This window comes from Cherax quadricarinatus, chromosome 81 (assembly GCF_038502225.1).
Source record: "Cherax quadricarinatus isolate ZL_2023a chromosome 81, ASM3850222v1, whole genome shotgun sequence".
Classification (NCBI taxonomy): Eukaryota; Metazoa; Arthropoda; class Malacostraca; order Decapoda; family Parastacidae; genus Cherax; species Cherax quadricarinatus.
In genome coordinates this window covers 8,995,337-9,013,196 of record NC_091372.1, presented here as the reverse complement: position 1 = coordinate 9,013,196, position 17,860 = coordinate 8,995,337, and the positions used below count along the sequence as shown (strand labels likewise).

The following is a 17,860-nucleotide window of genomic DNA, read 5'->3' as shown; positions in this document are numbered from 1 at the left end:
CAGAACTCCACATCAGGCAACCGACACTAAGCAAATTAGCGAAATACGTTATGATAATAAGACACAGGAGCAAGAAGTGCGTATATTTATTCTTGAAACGTTTCGCCTACAAAGTGGACTTCTTCAGTCATTGCAGAGTCAGCAGTAGCAGCGAAATACCGGTGGAAATACTGGGGACGTGTTTCCTTAAGACACCTGCTGTCTTTGTTCACCTAGTAGTAAGTAGGTACCAGGGTATTAGGTGACTGGTGTAGGTGGCATCCTGGGGACAAAAATAACCTAAGCTGCGGGAAATACTCAGCATAACAATGGACTTTCTATATAGAATGTCACTAATGTCAGCTATGGTCTCTATAAGTTGTATCATTTACTTGTAGAAATAAAGATTATTATTATTATTATTATTATTATTATTATTATTATTATTATTATTATTATTTAAGCCATAAAAAAAACATTTTGTTTCTATGTTACGAATAAATTTTAACGCTAGGGCGTCACTAACAGTCTAACTGGTCCGCATGCCTGCTGGACCAAGCCCCTCGCACACAAAACCTCCTTTACCCCCTCCCTCCAACCCTTCCTAGGCCGACCCCTACCCCGCCTTCCTTCCACTACAGTGATGGCACACTCTTGAAGTCATTCTGTTTCGTTCCATTCTCTCTACATGTCCGAACCACCTCAACAACCCTTCCTCAGCCCTCTGACAACAGTTTTGGTAATCCCGCACAACTTCCAAACTACGAATTCTCTGCAGTCAGACATGACATCTCCACTGCCTCCAGCCTTCTCCTCGCTGCAACATTCATCACCCACGCTTCACACCCATATAAGAGCGTTGGTAAAACTATACTCTCATACATTCCCCTCTTTGCCTTTAGATTAAGTTAGGCCATTCTTAAGGGACTTTATAAGGGGCTGATTATACCTAATGTGATAAATATGGGTTACTGTAGGCGATTCTGTGTCATTTGTCAGGTAAATTCGTTTGAACCATGGAACGGGTGGGATTTGAACGTTTATTAATGCAAATTGTTGAATTGCTTCATACAGTATATGTCGTTCGTTTCGTTTTTTTTTTTTTTTTTTGGATTTTTAACCCCGGAGGGTTAGCCACCCAGGATAACCCAAGAAAGTCAGTGCGTCATCGAGGACTGTCTAACTTATTTCCATTGGGGTCCTTAATCTTGTCCCCCAGGATGCGACCCACACCAGACGACTAACACCCAGGTACCTATTTGCTGCTAGGTGAACAGGACAATAGGTGTAAGGAAACGTGTCGGATTTCCACCCGCCGGGAATCGAACCCGGGCCCTCCGTGTGTGAAGCGGGAGCTTTAGCCACCAGGCCACCGGGCATGAGTTTTTGGTAGGAATGTTCACTGTTTTGGGTCACATGATGTCTGGCTTGAATAAACCACAAGCAGGCATGGTCCAGTGGTTAGCACACTGGCCAGGGAGTTTTAGAGCTCGCCTGCCGTGGGTTCGAGCCTTTGCCCGTTTCGTGATTTGTCTGTAATTGTTTTACTGCGATTTCAAGAGTCACTTATGCATGAAGTGTACACAAGTTGCTATGAGATGCTTGTATGATTCAATTATTTTCAGTCTTGGCAGGACACATACGGATGATTGGAAGTTACTGAATGATAACCGAGGCTCTAATGATGATTATTATGATGATTGAAGAGTAAGCCATATATATATATATATATATATATATATATATATATATATATATATATATATATATATATATATATATATATATATATATATATATATATATATATATATATATATATATATATATATATATATATATATATATATATATATATATATATATATATATATATATATATATATATATATATATATATATATGAGAGAAGAACCTGACCAGTACGAGCCAGGAGATTTCTCAAAGGGTTGAAGAATGAGAGAAACATTTGTGCATCATTTCAGGTATCTTTATTGTGGAAACGTTTCGCCAGTCAGTGGCTTCTTCAGTCCAATACAAAGGAGATCGGTGGAGGAGTTCGAGACAATCAGTCCCTCTTGAAGAGTTCTTTTACTTCGATGTTGTTGTGGTTTGTGTAGTCGTATATGTGCCAACGTAAGGAAGTGTTTGATCTTAGGACGCACGATATTCACTGCAACTTGACGTATTGTACAGGAATGGTACACAGTACCGACAAGATGTAGAATTAGTCACATATCTGTAGACGTTTCGCCCTCCAGTGGCTTTATCAATACAATACAAGGACTGACTTCCTTATCTTTTGTCTGTGATTCTATATTCTTCACATTATGTCCTTGTACTGTACTGATGAAGCCACTGGATAGCGAAATGTATACAAATAAAGATACCCAGATGTTGTACATGTGTCTATTTATTCAGCTGAACGTATTAATGTTTGACCTCACAGAGGATCACTGTTGGATCTTAATGGATACAATATTCACTGTAGCTGGACGTATTAAATTCTTGGCTTCGGAGACCACTGAGTCCAAAACGACTCTCCTGAGTCAGCCTTTGGAAACTTCGATCTGCGTGGAGGACTTCGCTCGTACTCTTCAGACTCAGGGTAGCGAGCCACTCCCTCATACGTCACTTCGGCCACGAAACCTGAGTCACCATTAACGTAGTAAGTCACCTTCTGAAGACGACCGTCAGGGAGCAGCACAGTGTACGAGCCATGGGTGTAATGGCCTTCCCGAGTCTCCTGGTGGGAGAAGTCGGTACCAGAATCGTCGTCAAGAACGTTATAGTGGAAATAATATCTTGGCGTATGGAAAACCTCAGAAGATATCTCTATCGATCCCTGAAAATAAACCAAATCTTTATTAATTTTGGAAATCAGGAGCTGTATGAAAGGTTAACAGGAAGGCATATAAGAACGAGACTACACCTCACTGCCATCACCAACAACACCTGACTTTATATGATGATGTGGGCAGTCAGTGATCCGTGAAACATAGTTTATATTCTACCCAAAAATTTGTCTAGTGTATTTTAAATTCTTCCAAAATTTTATTTATTAATTTTATTAATTTTGAGGTGATCAGTCCCTTAGCTGAGGAACTGACCACCTCGAAACTACGTCTTCAAGGGTGATGGACTGATGACATCGTCTTCACATCTCTACCTGCTTCTGCCAACTTTTTTGTACTCGACTGAAGAAGCCTACTGTGTAGACGAAACGTTTCGGAATAAAGATGAACATCAAAATGGTATACAATACCGACAGGTTGTTAGGTAAGACACATGCAACAGTTAGACAACTTTATTCCGAAACGTTTCGCCTACACAGTAGGCTTCTTCAGTCGAATACAGAAAATAGGCAGGAACAGTAGAGATGTGAAGACGATGTAATCAGTCCATCACCCTTGTAGTCGTAGAATTTGAGGTTGTCAGTCCCTCGGCCTGGAGAAGTTCAGTTCCATAGTCAGGAACTATCTGAAGATCAAGCGACAGTGCGGAGACTCTGCACCTCTCTGTCGGAAGGAGAGGTGCAGAGTCCGCACTGTCGCTTGATCTTCAGATAGTTCCTGACTATGGAACTGAACTTCTCCAGGCCGAGGGACTGACAACCTCAAATTCTACGACTACAAGGGAGATGGACTGATTACATCGTCTTCACATCTCTACTGTTCCTGCCTACTTTCTGTATTCGACTGAAGAAGCCTACTGTGTAGGCGAAACGTTTCGGAATAAAGTTGTCTAACTGTTGCATATGTGTCTTACGGAATAAAGATACCTAACTGTTGTATATGTGTCTTACTTACCAGGAATCAATAGACCTACTTCAGAGCTCCTTACATTCTTACATATAAATAATATGACCTTATATAGACACGCCTACTGTGTATGAGATCTAACTGTTGATATTGCGTTGTACTACTTACCACTTCTTCAGAGCTCCTTACATTCTTACATATAAATAATGCTGAAATCTGTGAGAACATCCATAGCTCTCTCTCATGTCTGTTTACCTTGTCATCTCTGTTTACCTTGTCATCTCTGTTTACATTGTCATCTCTGTTTACCTTGTCATCTCTGTTTACCTTGTCATCTCTGTTTACCTTGTCATCTCTGTTTACATTGTCATCTCTGTTTACCTTGTCATCTCTGTTTACCTTGTCATCTCTGTTTACCTTGTCATCTCTGTTTACCTTGTCATCTCTGTTTACCTCTCTGTTTACATCTCTGTTTGCCTTGTCATCTCTGTTTACATCTCTGTCATCTCTGTCATCTCTGTTTACATCTCTGTTTACCTTGTCATCTCTGTTTATCCTTGTCATCTCTGTTTACCTTGTCATCTCTGTTTACATTGTCATCTGTTTACCTTGTCATCTCTGTTTACCTTGTCATCTCTGTTTACCTTGTCATCTCTGTTTACCTTGTCATCTCTGTTTACCTTGTCATCTCTGTTTACCTTGTCATTCTTTTACATTTCATCTCTTTACAATGTCATTCCCCCCAAATTTTTAATTTTACAGAGACAGTCGGGGTTATGCCATTGTCTGGCATACCGGAGAACCTGGCGTATACCTGGGTATACCGGGAGTATACCGGGAGTATACCGGGAAAACCCGGGAGATAACAGGAACCGGGAGTATCCCGGGGAAACCTGGAGTTTCCTGGAGTGTTTAGATTTTGGGGAGTATCCTAGTTAACTGAAGATCCTATATCCGGGAGTATCCTGGGTATCCTTGGAGATCCTTTGGAGAAACGGGGTATTTGGAAAATTCCGGAATTATCCGGGGATACCATTTCCGGGAAAATTACCGGGAGGCCTGGGTATCCTGAAGTAACTGGATAAACCTGGGAGCCGGAGATCCTTTGGGGGAACCTGGGATACCTGGGTATCCTGGGTATCCCGGAGACCCCTTGGAGTAAAAAATAAAATTTAACCGGAGTATCCTGGGATAGGGAGGGGTCCTAATTTATTTAGATATTTAGGGATAGAAACACTGGAAGACGGGTATATGGAAAACGAAATAAACCAGGGAATAGACAAGGGAGAAAAAATTAGAAGATATATTAAAGCATCTGTGGGAAGATAGAAATTGGTCAAACATCCCTGGGAGGATAGTGGTACACTTTTATATGGGTGTGAAGTATGGGTTTATAACGTTGCAGCGAGGAGGAGGCTGGAGGCAGTGGAGATGTCGTGTCTGAATGTAATTAGGAGCATGGAAAGTAGAAGATAAACTGAGGTTGAAAGGGGGTATAATACAGAGGGTTGAGGAGGGGTTTGTGAGGTTTTCCTGACATTTAGGAAATAGAGAGTAGACGAGGATGACCAGGAGGTGTATAACTTTGGGGTGGAAGGAAAGGTTGAAGGGAGAGTATGGAGGAGGTTTTGAGTGGTATGGGCTTGAGCATCCAGCAGGCATGTATGAAAAGTTAGATGAGAGTGGAGATAATTTGTTTGTAGGGTTTGACATGCTGTTGGAGTTGAGCAAGGTATCATAAATGAAAGGAATCGGGAAATTCTGAAAGAGAAATGAGGAGGACGAAGCGCAGAAAGTCCTATGATCTGCTATGTCTGTGCATTTATGACAAGACAGTTACTGACTGAATCATGGTCAGTGTTTTATTTACTTTAATAAGGTGAAGGCTCACTCCACCTTGCTGGAAGACTGCCAGTGTGGATAATAATAATAATAATAATCTTATGCGTCTTTATCATTTATACAAATAACTTGTGTAGGTTATTTGTGTATTGTTTTAGTCACAATATTGTGACTCCTCATTCGTTATCAGATATTCTCAATTCTTCATCTTAAAACCATGTTTGTACTCACCAGAGAGCTGGTAGGGGGGTAGCCACGAGTCCTGCTGCACACCACCGCCGCCACCACCTGACATACAGTCATAACCTTATACGGGGAAGAGTTTAACATTAGAAATAGTATCAACAAATGTAAGAAACGCGTGCATATATATATATATATATATATATATATATATATATATATATATATATATATATATATATATATATATATATATATATATATATATATATATATATATATATATATATATATATATATATATACATATATATATGCAAAACAACCACTCTGAAAGAATAGAGAAATTCCAAGCGCTTTCGTGACTACTCACATTATCAAGGAACTATGAAAGTAAAGCATCCAAGGAAGCTATTTAAGGGGTCTGGTCGGCACCTCACTATCAGATCCCACAACGGTTTAAACACGTGACGCGCGGCGAGCCAACTTGGAAAGGTCCTTGGCACAACTCACCCCACAAACTATTCTACCCAAGAAATAAGAAATTTTAAAGATTATTTGTCCAGTGTATTATTAAATTCTTCCCAAATTCTATTAATTATAAATGGATCTAATTTATATAAACCAAAGGAAATATTCATATTATTGTCAAAACTGCTTTTTATGAAACAAGATTCAATTATATTCCTGTCGACCATGGACTTGCTTGATACTACTTTCTCAACTTTTTGAAAATCAATTGGATGGTTAAAATCTCTTACATGAATAAATAGAGCATTGGAATCTTGTCCAGTTCTAATGCTATATTTATGTTGTTTTAATCTTAGTTCGAGATTTTTACCAGTTTGACCGTAATAAACTTTATCGCAAATTTTACAAGGAATCTTATAGACACATCCATCAGCATTTTGAGGGGAATTCTTTATCAAAAGTTTTTTTACTGTATCGAGATTTTTGAATACAACTTTAATATTAAAAGTCTTAAGAAGAGAAGGCATATCAACCAAGTTTTCATGGTAAGGGAGAACCAACATATTTTTATTTGAATAAGGCTGGTTGTCCCTTTTTGGATTGTAAAAAGTATTTCTGGCAACTTTAAAAGATTTATCAATTACATTTCTTGGGTATTTTAAATCATTACCTATTTCATAAATTTTGGATATTTCCTCATCTATGAACTCAGGACTACAAATTCGTAAAGCTCTCAGAAACATTGATGAGAAAACAGACAGTTTGACTCTATCTTGATGCGAGGAATAATAGTGGACATAGGAACAGTTATTAGTAGGTTTTCTGTAAATTTTAAATTTGAATTCATTATTACCCTTAATAATTAAAACATCTAGAAAAGGCAATGAGTTATTTTCTTCAAACTCATATATATACACACTGTTGTTTCTCTAATTTGGCCACATATTAAGGAAACACATTCACCATTGTTCAGTTAGTAACTTGTTGGATTAGTCACTTCTGATTCACATGATCATCTCAATTATTTGGGTCCGGCTAACAGATTCACTCTGAATCATTTCATAGTTGGTACATTGCTCTCACTCCAACAGTGCTTTAAATCAACCAAAACTCACTACTCTTCCTGACACAGATGTAATCTCACTTTCCCCCCCCCCCCCTCACTGTTATGGGAAGGAGGATCGAGTCTCATGTTCCAGCCTATACTGTGAAGTATTTTCTTACGGAACACATTCTGACTATGTCTCAACACTGAGTCAAGTCAGCTCCTGTAATGATATTAGTGAAATTACTAACAATATGTTAGGAAATCTGACTTGTGTCCTTTTGCCTAATAATAATAATAATAATAATAATAATAATAATAATAATAATAATAATAATAATAATAATAATAATAATAACAAAACAACAATAATAATAATAATAATAATAGTAATAATAATAATAATAATAATAATAACAAAACAACAACAATAATAATAATAATAATAATAATAATAATAATAATAATAATAATAATAATAATAATAATAATAATAATAATAATAATAACATTTATTGCTACAAGTACACGGTACAACTTATACAGACCATAGCTGCATCAGTGACGTACTCCCAAAAAATGATTGAGTCTCAGGGATTTTTCGACGAGAATTGCCCGTTGAGAAGACACACAACCCAGTACTTTCCACTGAACATAATACTATATAGGAAGCCACTGGTTATGCAGAACATTTGGCTATTGTTATCCAGTGCTAAAAGGAAAAGAGGTAAGGTTCCCGGGTGTCAAGATTGTAGTTCATTGTGGGGTCAGCTTGGCACAATCATTATGATTTCTCATTATACATTAACCTGCTTACGGACAGGAATCTCCCCCTTCTCTCAACCCCAGAAGTGAATGGCAGTAACCCTCTCAGGCCTCGGTCAGATGACCAAAAGCTCCAGCATCTGGTCATCGTATGACTAAGACCCGCGTCAGGAAACACTTGTCCTGTCTCCTGACGAACCTTACCTAACCTAACCTCTCAGCTGAGTCCTGAAGACCCCTCGTTATACATTAATAAGACCCTGAGTAAAAGCCTCCTCCTCCGACTCTTTCAGCAGCCCACGGCTGGGTACTGAAGCCTCCGAAGTAACTTCTTTTTTTCTAAGCGCCTGAAGATGCTAACACAAGACCCGTGTACCGCCTAGGGTCTCTGCGAGTTTCGAACCACAAGAAACTACGACAACTGCTACAAGATGGGAATTAAAATGCGCATTAGGGCCTCCTGGAATACTTGTATAAGAATCGCGAATTCTGTCTCTCTGGATCGGCCAAGGTTTTTCAAATGGTTACGAGAACGATGGAGAGAGACAGTTTGCCGAGCAAGTAATAAATGGCGCACAAGGGTTTAGAGCTTGATATAAGTGGCAGTGGTGGTATTTTGTTGATGATTGTTAAGTGGTGACGGTGGTAGCGTGGTGTTGATAGTGATGGTGGTAGTGTGGTGTTGATAGTGGTAGTATGGTGGTGGTGATAGTGGTAGCACAGTGGTGGTGATGGTGGTAGTATAGTGGTAGTGGCCACCACTTGAGCCCCGGCCACTTACGACCTCCTCCACAACCTCCCTCCAACCCTTCCTGAGACGAACCTACCCCCTCCCCTTGTCCACCCCAATTATGTCCGTCGTTCTTAGTCTACTAATAAATAGGAGGCCTGGTCACAGACCGGGCCGCGGGGGCGTTGACCCCCGAAACTCTCTCCAGGTAAACTCCAGGTAATCCTAAATAACAAAACCATCACATCAACTCTTCCTCTGTCCAAATTCCTTTTCTCCTCGATCTCTGCTTGAAGTTCACAACATGGACGCAAATCAGGACGTATCCCGTGGCCTGGTAGACAACGCTCTTTCCTCACACACAGTGTCCGTGGTTCGATCTCCGGCAAGGGAGGAAACATTGGGCGTGTTTCCTTACTCCTGTTGTCCCCATTCACCTAGCAAGCAAGTAGGTACTTGGGTGTTAGTCGACTGGTGTGGGTCGCATTCTGGGGGACAAGATTTAAGGATCCCAGTGGAAATAAGACAGTCCTCGATGACGCAGCGACTTTCTTGGGTGACTAACTCTCTGGGGTTAAGAATCGGAACAAAATTTTAGCTAATCTGCGCTGCCTCCGTTTACGTTCTTGTTACAACGTTTAAAGTCCATGCCTCACACTCATGGAAAACTGTTTGGATTCCAATATACTGGCGTCTTCATACAACACAAGAACAGGGGATCACAAGCACCTATTTACTGAACGGTAAATAAGTACCTGGGTGTTAGTCGACTGTTGTGGATCGCATAAGACATCTGTTTGACTTACCTGAGATATCCTGGGATTATTAATGAAAAAACTAAAAGGTACACTTTACAATGATCTTCGATACGTGTCCACTGCCCCGGCTACAACATATAGCAATCCTGAGGGTCCGGGAATTGAAGCAGAGGTCTGGCTGCCATAAAACTGTCAGCTATCTTCGTTAGCCAGAGCACTCTGCCAGGTTGAAATCTCCATCAATCTACCGAATTGATAAATTAGACACATGTGCAACATTTGGGTATCTTTAATGAGGAAATACCCAAGTGTTGCACATGTGTCTAATGTAACAACGTGTCGGTTCTCTGAACCATTCATCTGCAATCTACCGAATTGTATACATTCGTTCGTTACGAATTTACTGCACGTATAACAGCATTAAAAGCTAGTTCACCTGTATGTTCATTGTGCAATGGCGCCGAGAGACACTGTGACTCCAGCCATCTATCTCCTTCCTATATACGCCAGCACAACCCAACAGAACCCATCTATCATGTCCCTTGAAGAAATCAACACATTATATGCTTCACAGACTCATTTGATTCTATCCTGCTTTCACTTTTGCGGTTGCTGTGCCATGACCCACCTCAGGAAATTTATTTACGTTTCTGTAGACGAAACAATACGACCACCGGTGTCCCCTAGACGAGTCATTGTCTCCCGCTTGCATTGGATGTTATGAAAGGTCTCAGAGTTGCTATGATGGTATGGCTGGCTGGTGGTGATTGTTACATGGTACCTCACCATATCCGTGATCAGCTGGGCATCATACATGTAACAAGTGCGTCGACACATATACATGTAGACATTACACGTATTGCATGGGACTACACCTGTGCGTATTGCCGATACTTATTTACAATACGCTGAAACTGGAGGGGAAGATGCTGCTAGTTTCAGAAAGACTCAAATCAATAAATACGGGGGTTACAGAAATACTTTACGATATCCTTATTACCCTACTGAAGTCTCCTGGCTAAGGCTGCCACATTCCAACACCTTGTACGATCCCCATCCAGCTTTTTACGATCCCACAGCCAGCTTTTGTTCCCACTGTATCGTTATCGTACTGAATATTACCTCCTGTACGAGTCTCATCCTGAATATAACAAACAGCACACTGCTGGTGTATCCAATTTACCTAAATGAAAACAAAATCTAATCTCCCATGAAAAAAAAAAATATCTGACTTTAATTAGGCTTTACACCAAATTTCACTAAGCCAAAAAGCCGAGTCTCAATTCCAACATCACTAAATTATTCACCAAAGTCAGATTTATAAACCCAGAATTATATAATTTATTTCATTAGAGCAAATTTTCACACAGTGTGATGCACCGAAAAGCTAATTCATTATCTTTAATAGAACTATTCTCGTCTATCTTTAGATAATAAAGAGATACTCAAATTTACTCTTTTAAAGTAAACTGTTTTATCTATTTTATTAAATAATTTCCACAAAATCAGAGATTTGTGTATAAAATCGAGTATCAATAAGGTATGTGATCCCATGTGCACATGTTACTGTGTGTGCACTCAAAACGTTTGTACTTATCGTAATTTCGGGTGTACATACTCTCGCGTGCACATTCAGTCGTGTGTACATACACTCGTGTGTACATAACTTGTAATTACATACACTCGTGTGTACATAAACTTGTAAATACATACACTCGTGTGTACATAACTTGTAAATACATACACTCGTGTGTACATAAACTTGTAAATACATACACTCGTGTGTACATAAACTTGTAATTACATACACTCGTGTGTACATACACTTGTAAATACATACACTCGTGTGTACATAAACGTAAATACATACACTCGTGTGTACATAAACTTGTAAATACATTCACTCGTCTGTACATAAACTTGTAAATACATACACTAGTGTGTGCATACACTGTACATACATACATACATACATACAAACATACATACATACATACATACATACATACATACATACATACATACATACATACATACATGCATAAATACATACATACATACATACATACATACATATATATATATACACTACTGTATATACACCCATGTGGTCATCCAATCGTGTATTTAATGTATATTTAACAACACATAGACACATATAACAACAACACCGATATAACAACAACACCGATATAACAACAACACCGATATATTTATATAACCTCGATCTGACCAATAAGAATTTTAAACGTACAGAAACGAACATTTAAATCTCTCTTGAGCGTTTAGTTCTGGCGTTTTGGACGCGTCATTTCCCAGTTAGATGTGAAGACGTCACGTAATGTGGCGTCACTCAGGTGGGGTATTTGTGACCTTTGCCATATTAATACAGGTCAGTGAAACGTTATACCCAGACAGGTATAAATACAGACAGCCAGCAGAAGCTGGTATCACTGTTCGAATTACTAGTGCACCATGAACACTAAGGTACGTAGCTGTGTCTGGTACTACTGAAGATAGACAGTCTTAAGTTGGCATCTTAAGGTGCTAACTTAAGATGCTAACTTAAGTTAGTACTTTAGTCTATATGACTAAGTTGAAAGGTATTGATTTGTCACTTTGCAAAGTGTACTAAGTTCCTCCCTGAAATGTCTGAAATTATCTCGAAATTCTCCCCAGAATGTCTAAAAATATTTTAAAAATTCCCCAGAATGTCTAGAAATGAAATTAAAATTTCCCTGGAATGTCTTACAATAATTTGAAAGTACCGCCAGAAATAATTGGAAATATTTTTCGATTTCTCCCACTAACATCTAAGAAATTTATACATATTACTTCTATAATATCTGGTAATATTCTAAATGTTTTTTTGTATAAGTGGTGGAGTGGTAAGCCAGTGGAAGGCCTCGGTCAGATGACCAAAAGCTCCAACTGTGGGTCATCTAAGTAAGACCCGCGTCAGGAAACACTTGTCCTGTCTCCTGACGAATATTATACCTATTTAATCCCTATTTAACAAATTAAAATAGTTTTGACAGGTGATAAATAGGTTACATACATCCTTAATGACCATCGTGTAGTAGACAGACTTTAAACCTAATAATTCAAACAGATTTATTTAAATACATCTAAGTTTAGTTATTTGTATACATTATACTTAAGATTGTATACAATGTATTGAAGATTGTTTACATTATATTTCAAGTTGTTTACGTTGTATTTAAGATAGTTTAGGATGAATAATGATCAGTTTAACATCTCTTCGTCAGGTATTTCTGTTGTTGGGTCTTGTGGCGTTCGTCTCGGCAGACAAGAGACCTTCCTTGGCCTATGGCGCTCCTCAGGTAAGACCAGTAACTCTGTCTTCCTGAAGAAAAGACATAAGTTGTTGAAGAATTGTTGCTCGGAACAACGTTTCGCTCTGTGTAGAGATTTATCAATTTGCGTTTTGCTCTGTATCGAGGTTTGACAAGTCAGATTTCACTATGAATAATAATAATGATAATAACAATAATTTTTATTTCTACCAGTACACGTACAAGGTATACAGACTATAGCTGACATCAATGACATACTACTATATAGAAAGTCACTTGTTATGCTGAGCATTTCCCGCAAATTAGGTCAGTTTTGTCCCAGGATGCGACCCACACCAGTCCACTAACACCCAGTTTATCAAGACGTGATTTGATAAAGTTTTACACACAGCTAAAAGTTGTCCCAGTAAATCCAATGAGTTTATTTTCAGTATTTCCAATCCATCTGTCATACTTGATAAATCTTACAGCTTAAATTCGTAACATTGATTCGCATGAGCTCTCAACTACTTGTCCTTTGGATCTATGAAAGAAAACATAAGGGAAATTGGATACCTTTACAGGCACAGAGGTTCTCATCTGAGGAGTTCGAAGCTCCCAAGTATGGCTTCGACTGGGCTGTAAGGGACGGCGAGTCTGGCAACGACTTCGCCCAGCAGGAGACTCGCGACAACGAAAACACCAAGGGGTCGTTCACCGTTCAGCTCCCCGACGGTCGTCTGCAGACTGTTAATTACTACGTAGATGGTGACTCAGGTTTCATTGCCGATGTCCAGTACCAGGGAGAAGCTCGCTACCCTGACTCCAGTGAGGTTGGCAGGTACTCCCCACCAGCAGCACCCAGTTCCCGGTACGGCGCGCCTTAAGTGGAGTTGTGTATAATACAGTCACCCAGTTCCCGGTACGGCGCATCTTAAGAAGCTCACATAACTCCACCAGTCACCCAAGTTCCTTACCTATCTCGAACTTACATCAAGAGGAACTTGAAGTTTCACATTTCCAGTGGAGAATCTTCAACTTCTTGCCTGACGACTGAATGCTATAACTCTGAAAGCCTTTTAGCTCATAGGTATGAACTTTTGATTTCCAAAGTTCGTATGAACTTTTTTGCTAACAGCTCTCATGCGATTTCCCTTTGGCAAAATATTTATTTGAATTATATGTTGCTAAGCATTTTTCTTATTTATTTTTCCTATTGATGTTTTTTCTCGTACTGTCTTCTGGTGGTTTGTCAAGAAAAGGACAAGTGTGTCCGTGTCACGGGCAAGTGCTTCCTGACACGGGTATTTGTGGCTTGATGGCGCGTAGCTGTGAATAAATGGCCTAGAAAACCGACAAGTTGATACATTAGACACATGTGCAACGTTTTGGAATCCTTATTGAGGAAACGTTTCGCCAGGATTATCTTAGTTTAATCGCAGTATCGTAGATTTTGTTAAATTCCTCATTTAGAAGACACTTTCTTAAACAGAACGTGAAGGAAGACTCGCTGTTGAGATGTCTTCTCCTGCTTAAGAAACACTGCATAAAAGGACATCGAAGCGTTACAACACGGCAGATTTTGATAAACTAGACACATATGCAAAACTTGGGTATCTTTATGGTGGAAACGTTTCGCCCTATAGTGCCTTCATCAGTCCAATAGAAAGAAGAATGGTGAAGATCTGAAGACTGAGGTAATCAGTCCCTCAGCTTGGAGTCGATGTAATCAGTCCATCAAGACTGTTATTTTTACATATTTCCAATCAGAATTATTGTGTGTATCGTGAACAATATACGTAGGAATTGTAACATCAGACCTCTTAACATGGTTACCTGGAGGTTACCTGGAGGTTATTCCGGGGATCAACGCCCCCGCGGCCCGGTCCACGATTCTTGTATCAACTTCTGGGTAAAGTGACTTGGCTTTGATATAAACTTGACTCTAATATAAACTTGACTGATATAAACTTGACTCTGATAAATAACAAAAAGGAACAATACCGTGACTGGAACGATACACAAATAACCCGCACATAAAAGAGAGAAGCTTACGACGACGTTTCTCTCTTTCATGTGCGGGTTATTTGTGTATTGACTCTGATATAAACTTGACTCTGATATAAACTTGACTCTGATATAAACTTGACTCCGATATAAACTTGACTCTGGTCTAAACGCAGCCTTAGAGTCTGGATTAAGTTTTGCTCAACCTGAGTCGATAGCGAAAAAAAAATGGCAGCCTGGAAAAGAAGGGCGGCCTCTCTCTCTCTCTCTCTCTCTCTCTCTCTCTCTCTCTCTCTCTCTCTCTCTCTCTCTCTCTCTCTCTCTCTCTCTCTCTCTCTCTTGGCACTTGCAACATACATAAACTCTTAATATACTCAACATTATTTTCACAACCATGAATCCCAATTGTCCAAGAACTTTCATTAAGACTTACCATGACCTCGAGAAAGATGTTACTTTCCACATTACGAAGTCGGTTACCTTAAAGGTTATTCTCACAAAGAAGCGTGAAGGACTTAGTGATGCTGATAAATATTCACTCCCTAATAACAACCCTCTTAGACACATTACCTGCAATTTTAATAAGGATTTGAGACGTACACTTAAGTGTAATGATGATCTCGTTAAGCAACGCTCAGTAAGGTCAGTCAGAGACGCTCAGTAAGGTCAGTCAGTAATTAAGAAGCGTAAATTAGATAGTTCAGCTAGATTATATGTTCTGTGGGGCTGGCAGTGTATATTTTGTTAAAATAATCATTCAACTACTTAAGGGGCACGTAAGTTCCTCTGTCTTCTAATATAGGTCACTTAAGGGGCACGTAAGTTCCCGATCTTCTAATAACGGACACTTAAGGGGCACGTAAGTTCCCTGTCTTCTATTAACGGACACTTAAGGGGCACGTAAGTTCCGGATCTTCTAATATAGGTCACTTAAGGGGCACATAAGTTCCCTGTCTTCTAATAACGGACACTTAAGAGGCACGTAAGTTCCCCCACGTTTTAATAACGTGTTCATTTTTCCACTATAATCTACCTTGTCTATAATTACTATCACATTATTTTGTCTGTTCCGTAAGTTAAGTCCAGGATCTTTCCTTAATTCATGGTATACCTTAACAAATCTTTGAGAACAATTGTGTTGCCACACAATTAGAGGAATTAGTAAGAAATGCTACTTCATACTTAAGTAATTATTGATTGTAAACAAAGTTGTGAGAAAAAAAAATCAAATCACGGAACGGATGGGATTTGAACCCATGGCGAGTGAGTCTAAGAACTCACAAGCCGGTGCGTTAACCACTGGCCAGTACTTTTTAGAACTCACTTGCCATGGATTCGAATCCCACCCGTTCCCTGATTCGTTTGCAATCGTGTTATTGCAAACGAATCAGGGAACGGGTGGGATTGCAATTTCGTGAATCAAATTTACGTTTATCGATTGTTTATTGATTTATGTTTATTGTAAATAAACTCTAGTCGCTTGTGTCACTTATGACACAATATATACTCCCAATATACTCTAATTTATTACAATATACCCTGTTTTACTTCCCACATGAGAGATGCATATACATAGTCCATGTATATCTCTCCGTTACATGTGTCAGATTTAAATATATATACATATGTACGCAAGACAAGCCACAGGAGGGTGGAAATCTTTAGCTAAAGTACTTTCACACTTTTCAGAGCGTCATCAGGAGCTATGCAATGTTGCAAGGTTGCAACTGAACGGGTGAGGGGAAGTTTTTTTTCTCTCAGAATAGCGCAGAGTGGGTCTGTCGCCTCCTACTGGCTCTCTTAGACTGTGGTCAGCGGACAGCGTCACTCCTACCACAGTCTACGAGAACCAGAAGGAGGCGACAGGCCCACTCTGCACTATTCTGAGGAAAAATACTTCCCCTCACTCCTTCAGTTGCAGCCTTGAAACATTGCATAGCTCCTGATGACGCTCTGAAAAGTTTGAAAGTACTTTAGCTAAAGATTTCCACCCCCCGTGGCTTATCCTGTATTGTTAAGATCGTCTGTCTGCGATTGTTTGCATACATATGTATGTATATACAGAAACATGATTCAGACAGGTGTACGTCTTCTCCATGTGTGTCAAATTGAAATGTATATGTATATATTTTTGAGTTTACTGTGATGGGTAAGGTGTACGTTCAGCTGTGATGAGTTGAATAGGTCTTGGGGACTATCTGTATTATGGGTCACCTTCAAGATTGCACGATGCACTCTTATAGTCACACCTGTGATGTCGAAGAAACGGATATTTGTGCAACATTTGGCAATGCCAAATGTTGCACAGGTGTCTTATTCTTCAACTTTTTGATTTTCAGAGGCATTTTCATCACATCTGTTATGTTACCAACATCAATAGAGGCCTCAATGTTCTCAATGAGGGACCTACGTTTTGGGGGCCCTGAAGCTCGAACCATCACGTTGGCGCCCCATTGCAACCCCTTCTCATACAGCACTGTGGACTAAAGTCGCTTTTGGGGCCTCCTTCGGAATTAGGGGCCCTTGAAGCCTAAGCTTCATTAGTTTCAAAGTAGATCCTCCCCTGGTGGTTGTCCTGAGAGAATCTTCCACCTGCTGAGGAGTCTCCGCTACTGCTGTGTTTACTGTGTGTTGAGCGCCGCTATACACGTTTGCTTGAGAGGCAAACTGCCAGGCGGTGATCGATACGTAAGTTTATTCAGGTACACACAAATACAGTTACATAGATTATCATACATATCGGCATGTGTGTAGAGAATCCTGATCGTGGGTTCTATCCCGCGATCAGAGGGTCATAAATCTCCAGGCCAACAAAGTGACTTATTTCCATTGGGAAACTTACTTATTTCCATTGTTTGTGTCCCCCATTCTGTAATTAGGAGAGCTGAGTTGTCATGATTGTTTTCCCTCCTGTAAAAGCAAATCTCCTACATTTTCTAAAGTAATGTACAGAATGTAGGAGATTTGCGGTAATGTACGGAATGTGATGTACCTTACTGTAATGTGTGTGCAGTGTACATTCA

At 39.6% G+C, this 17,860-nt stretch overlaps 2 protein-coding genes across 2 annotated transcripts; one reads left to right on the top strand and one right to left on the bottom strand.

Annotated features, from left to right (window-relative positions):
• Positions 1 to 2,032: 2,032 nt before the first annotated feature.
• On the bottom strand, positions 2,033 to 5,885 carry LOC128699774 (cuticle protein 21-like). The gene is made up of 2 exons (XM_053792504.2): positions 5,814 to 5,885; positions 2,033 to 2,824 (listed from the first exon to the last, which is right to left on the bottom strand). Exons 1-2 carry the CDS (start codon positions 5,883 to 5,885, stop codon positions 2,480 to 2,482), a joined length of 417 nt encoding a protein of 138 aa, XP_053648479.1. The 3' UTR covers positions 2,033 to 2,479.
• A 6,098-nt stretch (positions 5,886 to 11,983) lies between these two features.
• LOC128699723 (cuticle protein 8-like) lies at positions 11,984 to 14,026 on the top strand. The gene is made up of 3 exons (XM_053792463.2): positions 11,984 to 12,021; positions 12,804 to 12,878; positions 13,415 to 14,026. The coding sequence occupies exons 1-3, from the start codon at positions 12,010 to 12,012 to the stop codon at positions 13,715 to 13,717; spliced, it is 390 nt and encodes a 129-aa protein (XP_053648438.1). The 5' UTR covers positions 11,984 to 12,009; the 3' UTR covers positions 13,718 to 14,026.
• Positions 14,027 to 17,860: the final 3,834 nt, after the last annotated feature.